The sequence below is a fragment of the Castor canadensis genome, chromosome 15, assembly GCF_047511655.1.
Source record: "Castor canadensis chromosome 15, mCasCan1.hap1v2, whole genome shotgun sequence".
Taxonomy (NCBI): Eukaryota; Metazoa; Chordata; class Mammalia; order Rodentia; family Castoridae; genus Castor; species Castor canadensis.
In genome coordinates, this window is record NC_133400.1 from 98,118,079 (window position 1) to 98,125,366 (window position 7,288).

Sequence of the window (7,288 nt, forward strand, 5' to 3'; positions counted from 1 at the left end):
GAGAGGGGTGTATTAAGGCCATGTAAATGAGGGGCTTCCTTCCTTTGAATTACTCATCACTATTTCCACATTAATTTATAATTCATTGATACTAGGAAGTAACTAGCTTCCTTCGCCTCTCCTAAACCAAGACCAAAGAACCATAGCTCCATGTCTTGTCAATTGTTAATAAGAAATTACAGTGTACTCATTTAAAAATGGAATCTTTGGTCTTCAGTGTTGCTTAGTTTTTAAATTTCGTATTTAAATCTTAGCCTAATATCAGTAATTTGAAATATGTACAATCACATTTGCTGTGTTTACTAACTTGTTTTTTCTTCCCCTTGTAGGCTTTCTACAAGTATAAGGGAGTTACAGAACTTTAAAGTTTTATTACAGCACATTAGGTAATGAAGGCTTTGTATGTCTACTTAGACATATGGTTACTGTGTGTAGCCCTTTAGTCTTGGACCTTCTGAAGAAGAGACTAACCTCCTAGGACTTCAAGAATTCTCAGCTCTTGAGAAGATTCAAATGTTCACTTGAATATTTATTATCCATAATAGATTATCAATGAGATATTTATAAATGAAGTATACGCTTTTAAAACATGTAAATTATACTAATTCTGTGTTTAATTTCATGTGTTTACTTCCATTAAATATTTTACTGTTTCACCTGTCAAACTTTAAATAACGGTCTCCATCCTAGTAACACTGTTCCCAGTCTGTTGTGGAAGAAGAGAGCGAGAGGACTGGTGTTACTTAGGGTTGATGTCAGTAACAGAAATGTATTGGTGATGTCATGCGTGTCCATTTGATGAATGGCAGCACAGGCTCCTCAAGATTCCCCAAAACTTGAAGCTCACTTTGGTTGCTTTTCATTTGAGATTTTCAGTTGCAGTTGCTGTTTTGGGTTTGGCCCAAAGGAACCGCATTGGTAAAAGTGAGTTAGTGCTTCCCCAGCTCCCTTCAGCCAGTTGATTGTGTGCGCTTGGCTGGCTCAAGAGCGTTTACCTAGAGCCTGAAGCTCACCTTCTTCTGACTTTGCCTCTTTGCTCCTCTCCTAATTGTACGCAGTTCCAGTGGCTTAGGAAATAACCTGTGTATTTATTTGATTATTATTAATAAAATTTGAATGAGATTATATATATATGCCAGTTGAAAACATATACAGAGAATTTGCTGTTTTAGAGTAACAGCATTTTTAGAGGGTTTAGTTTTGAACACAATCTATGCAATCCTGTACCTCTCCGTGTGATTTTTCCCTGGTGAGATGCTTCAGCAGGGGTCAAATCAGGCCTCTTCTAGGCTTCCTCTCCCCCCACCCCCTTTCCATCTTCAGTTCATCCTGTATCAGTGGTATTTTGTGTGACTCAGACCAACGGAGGACTCATTAGGTCCTAGACTGTCATTTTCTAAACCCAAGATTTAAAGTCTCAAAACAGTGTTTAAAATCTTAATTCTTTTAAAGGTGCCAGTGGATATAGTGAGATTAACTTGAAAGGTTTCATCTGTATGGAAGTATGCAGGTACAAAGTCTAGTGTTTCCTTAGACTTCCGTCTTTTCCCAAGTAAATAAGTGCTCTTAAACCCACATCTTATCCTGCCAGAATCTGAAATGTGCTTGTTGACAATTTCATGGTATCTTTTAAGTTGTAGTTAGTTGGCTCACCTCTTTTTTAAAAAATACCCATCCCATGGCTAGAAAAGGAAGGTCTCACTAGAGTTCTTTTCTCCTCTAACTTCTAACCCTTATAAACTTGGGGTTTTGTTGGTAGTGATGGTGGGTTTTGTAGGTTGAGTTTAAAATGCTGGCTTAATTGGAGCTTCCTGCAGTTTTTCTTTGCTTTCTTAGGGTTACAAGTGTTGTGGGGAGGGAGACCTTAAAGGCAAATAGTCTAAAAATTGGGAATCTACTAAGAATAATTATTGTTAACTTAGTGTTCGTTCAGAGTTAAAATGTGAAAAAAAATATTTATTTTTACTGTAAGTTCACTTCATTGTTCCTGCAGTTAAATAGTTAACTATTTAACTAGTTAAATAGTTTAAACTGTTAACTATTTAACTAGTTAAATAGTTTAAACTATTTACTAGGAAAAAAATCTTTTGTCAATTCCATTTATTACCTTTTCTTTACTGTGATTTATCTCCAGCTAAGGAAAAACGGTGTATTTAGAGTATTCTAGGACATTAAAAGTCCACTTAGGGAAAAGTTCTTTTCAAGGCTTTAATGAACTTTTTCATTGCTAAGAAAGGAAATGAAGTATTTTTAAGCTGAAATGCATCTGGTTAACTATTTGACATAAATTAGGTTGTGGGTGGTCTCTCCACTTGCGTACCCATGTTTCTAACAATTGCAATTGTGTAGACTGGAGGAGCCTGTTTTGTGAGCCTAGTGATGTGTTCTCCAGTTCACTTACCTTTAGCTTGTGGTGATACTGGAACTGTCTGCATTTGTGGGAATGTGTGGCTGATGAGCACCTCTTGGCATTTTGTCTGAATCCATCACCTGATTTAAAAATCCAGCACTTGACAATGTAACTGATAGAAACGATTGCACTAGCTGATGAAGTGATGAACTTGAAGAAGGGAAATTTCTTTCCTTCAATGGCATGTGTTTGTTTTTCTCTTTAGTGGGATCTATGTAAAGTAGACATCTGTATTAAAATTGGTAAACTTTCAGTGCTTCTCCTGTTTTGATTCTTGACAGAGTAACAGATTTGAATCAAGTGTTTGGACACTGAATGTTATGCGTAACTCAGTTTTGTAATCCTGTGCGTATGAAACAACCTGCCGTCTGTTTAACTCTGCCTAGGTACCATTGTATGTGAGGAAGGACAGCTGTCTTGGTGCTCATCAGCCTTGCCTTCAGCTGGAAACGTGAACAGCTCACAGTAACCCTCCCAGTTCACACACCAAAGTTTCTACAAAAGCCTAGCTAGTCACCAAAGACACAGATCAGGTGTGGGTGTCATGACATTCCTTGGTACAAAACCCAGCACATAAATCCACATGTCTATTTTAAGCAACATCTCTGGTGCAGCTTTGATTCTGGACAGAATCTCAAACAATTTGCTGTTGTACCCACCAGATTCTTGAAAATGCAAATTAAAGTACATGTTTCTGCGGTCTTTTCTGTCTCGTTTTTTCCCCCCCCATTTCAAGTTATGTTTTTATGGAATGAGGACTTGATTATAATCTGTGGAGCAGGGAGAAAATACACTGATAAGGTAGCGTGAGGTAGTCTCTCCGTCTGCTCATATTGGCGAGCACTGGCAGGCCCGGGGTAAAGGCTTTATCTGCATCGTTTCATCTTCACAAGAGCTGTAGGAGGGAGTTGCAACTGTGTTATACACCAAGGAAGTGGAGTAGAAAAGGCTCAGTAACTTGTATGTATTCACAAATTCAAGGTTATGGAGCCAGAGCCTGAGGCCTGAAAATCTGACTTCAGAGCTGTTACTCGTCGTGTGGTCGGTTTGTGTCGTTTCATAGGTTGGTTGGTGGATTACCATTCAACCAAAAAGTACTTTCACATCTTTTCATTTGTATTGGGTCAAATGCCTTTTTAATATGCTTGTTTTATTTAAGTTGTTGAGCAGGTGCTACATGAACAACCTGGCCTGTCTTCCCACGGTGCATATCCCTCCATCCATCTCCTCTGTGGTTTCCATCCGTACTTTTTGAACGTGAAAACATTCACAAATGTAAAGTCTTATTTTTCTCTCGTTTTTACTCAAAATGACATCGTATACAGACTGTTTGCTTCTTTTACATAGTATTTCTTGGTGGCTTTCACGTTCCACCAGACATCGTGGTCATCTGCTCAGTGACTGCCTGGACTCCGTTGTAGTGATAAGCCCTCGTTTTATCACCAGCCCCTACTCTATCCACAGGCATCTGGGTTGAGTGCAGGTCTTGTACATGCATCATCTCACGTTTGTGTTTATATGTTTGTAAAATACCCCAAAACAGAATTTGGGGGTCAAAGGTCATGTGCATCTGTAACCTTGAAAGATACTGACTGGTATGCTGTCCTCCAGAGGGGGACATATCAGTTCACATGCCATCTGAAACTTACAACAACCTCATCGTCAGATGTTATACAAATGTTGAATTTAGACCACTCTGATAGATGAAAAAACTATCGAGTCTTTAGTTTATATTCTTACCATAAGTCAGGCTGGCCAAGTGTTAATCATTTGTACCTGCTTTTGTGTCTGTCCCTTTAAGTTCCAGGAGTGCTCAGTACAAACGCGCACTGAGCTGCATGTTTCCCGCTCGCTCCTGTCGCTTGGCTTACTTACGATGGTTTTGCCACACAATTTTCTTTGTATGGTCTTTTTTTTTTTTTGGTGGTTTCTGGATTTTGAGTCTTAGTTAAAATGCCTTCCTGAATCCAGACCAATAGTGATTTATCAGTATTTTCTTCTATAACTCTTTTAAATACAGTCAATTTGATTCTTTGGAATGTATCCCAGTAGGAGATGTAGGCTAGAGGTCCAGCCTAATTTTTTTCTCAGATGATTACCCAGTCGTCCCAGTATCATGACCTAAACAGTTCATCTTTTCCTCACTAACTTGAGACTACATTTACCATACCTAAAATCCCAGGTGGATTTTGCTCTATGATTGGGTTCCGCTTCAACTTCACTGGTCTATTTACACATGCACTAAATGTGCACTGATTGTGCAGGTTTTATTTTTTTAATAACTGGGGCCTTGGTTTTTCATTCCTTCCCTCCCCTTGTTTATATTATAGTCTTCCTACATGTTCTTGTTTGTTTGTTCTTAAGCTTTTAAAACTCCCTGAACACACAGCATGCTGAAATGGAGTCGTTTCCTCTCGAGGGAAGCACTTTTAACCACCTATCACCACTTTCTGTGTTGTCATTCTAGTTTGACTTTTTACTTGCAAAGACTGTTTTAACTGCTTGGGTTAATTTCAGTATTCTATTTGCCAAGCAGATGATGGCAAACAGGAGTATGACACAGTGCCATGTGTCAGAATTTCATCTTATTAGTTCTGTTTTAAGACTTGGTCTCCAAGAATGATTGGAGGTATCATATAAAAATCCTTACTCCCTTTCTTACGAAGTTTGTCAAAAGTTGTGTATCTGTTAGATTTATAGGAGAAGCCCCTCAACGAGTGATAAGTTTGTAAAATCAATGCAGTGAGAAGAGTGCAAACCGCCTTTAAAAGTATCTACCTAAGTGAACAGGAGGTCACGCATTCATGCGCCAGTAGCCAGGGCGTGGCGGTGAACGAGACAACACCCCTGCCACCCACCCCACAGCTCCCCTCTACAACCTGACCACAGTATTCGCCATTTCTAGTGAGAAGACATCCAAAGGACATCTGCCACCTAGAAGCCCGTCTAGCACTGAAGGGCACACTGGCTTCACTGAACAATGTCCTGATGGCATGTGCCTCCCTGTGGCCAGCCTCAGACACTGTCTGCAGACGTGAAGCCCAGCCTCGGGGCCATTGAGTTCACCCGGGAAACATCAAGGACGCTTAGTGACGCAGATTTGGTGGTCTTGGGAAGGCACCGTTTATCTAAGCATGTCCTTTTTATTTGACTAGCGCTTTCAAGGAGCACCAGACTTGAGAGCGCTGTGAGGTCTTGGGCAAAGGTCATGCCAACAGGAATCAACAGAAAGGGAGGACTGTTGAGGATCACATAGGCTCAGGACAGCTCTGACTAGGCTACCGTTCAGAGGCGAGGAGATGAGGGAAGTCACATGAGGTCTGGACTGAAGGATTCACTGGCAAGGCACTAGTGGCAGAGGCCAGTGCTCGGGCCCCAGCTCCTGGGGTGAAAAGGCAGAAGAGAATCCAGGCCTGGTGGAAGCAGATGGACACCACCCAGAGCTGCCGAATCCTGCATTTGGATCCGAGGATGAGCTTGCGCCTGGCGACCTGGGAAGCCCATCTCAGAATTCTACCCTGAGCAAACGCAGCCCCAGAGGACAAGGACTAAGGTACAGCGGTCTAAGACTGATCTAGACTAGGTACAGCGACACTGCAGCAGACATGGGGTGTTCTGCCCTTTGCCACAGGGGTTCTCGTTGTCCTTGCAAGGGCTAAGAGCAGGGTTAATGTGTGGGTATTCCTGAATTTAGAAACTGGACGGTGCCAAGTCCAGGGCAGCTCGGCAGACACTGGACGTCCCTCCCTTGAACTATCATTTTTAGCCAGGCCTTTCCTCACATTAACTGGCTTATGATTTGTCTTCGATGAGAATGCCACTGCTTTCGCCTGCTCCCTCACAGTGGCTCCTCCAGCTGCGTCCATAGGAAATCGATCATACGCACAGTCAGAAATGTTTTTAATGAAACTCTCACATAGGATAAAAAAGAGAAACGCGTATTAGATATGCGCCTATGCCAGTCTACACTTCATGATGCAGCAACCTAAAGTGAAAGCAGGATTTTTAAAAAAAAAAAAAAGGTTTACTTAGTTGGGAATCTTGATAAAGTCCCAGGTACTTAGGCCCATTTAAGTTGGTCTATTAAAAAATAAAAGAGCAGGGGCCTGGGTGTGACTCAGTGTTAGAACACTTATCTAGTATGTACAAGGTGCTGGGTTCGATTCCCAGTACCCCCTCCAAACAAAAGTGCAATTTTCTAGTAATATCCACCAAGTAGACAGGCGAATCACTTGCTCAGGTGCTTCTGAAGCCCCTGGTAGTAGCCGAGCAGAGCAAGTGCATGGGGAGGCCAGTCCTCCCACAGTCGCCCTCGGCTCCTCACAGGTGTGCATGCTTGTCCACTATGGGACTATGTTCTGGTGTGGGTTGACAAGACTGTTTTAGCATTACTTTTAAGAGGTGGGGGAAGAACAGGCACTCAGAACACTTTATCCTTTCCAACCAAAAGTAACAGTGGACAAGTTCTAGGAGCTTCATCAAAAGTGAGGGTGGCTTCCTTCAGTTAACACTGGACATTTTCACGTTCCTGCTAGCTAGTAACCGCAGAGCTACCAAGCAGTGCTGACATACTGTAGGACGACGTTTTTGTGATTTTAATGGTGCTGCACTTTGAAACTATCCCTGCCCTGAAGGATGTGGGACTTTCTGTAGAAACTTAAGAATTCAGAAGCTGCAGCCATGAGGTTCATCGCCTGAGTCCTCACAGAGCCACACGGTGTGACAGGCTTTCTAACAGTTTAACCTGATAATCAGCGCAGGTCTGTTCCAGTGCAGGATAATCCATGGCAGACAACCAGCTAAACGACTGCCCCAGACTGTGCACATACTGAAAGGCAAGATGTGGTAAAAGATCCTACACAAGTGAAAAGCCCCATC

At 41.8% G+C, this 7,288-nt stretch overlaps 1 protein-coding gene across 4 annotated transcripts in view; it reads left to right on the forward strand.

The window, feature by feature from the left end:
• Positions 1-3,163, forward strand: part of Ero1b (endoplasmic reticulum oxidoreductase 1 beta) — a 44,050-nt gene extending 40,887 nt beyond the window's left edge. Inside the window, exons 16-17 of one of the 4 annotated variants that reach the window (XM_074056824.1) lie at positions 330-386; positions 2,797-3,153. In XM_074056824.1, coding sequence (XP_073912925.1) covers positions 330-386; positions 2,797-2,812 — 73 coding nt within the window. In that variant the 3' untranslated portion in view covers positions 2,813-3,153. Of the gene's footprint in view, positions 1-329; positions 2,664-2,796 lie in introns of those variants that run through there. The other 3 variants (XM_074056825.1, XR_012442206.1, XM_020157464.2) reach the window with 3 other exon arrangements.
• Positions 3,164-7,288: the final 4,125 nt, after the last annotated feature.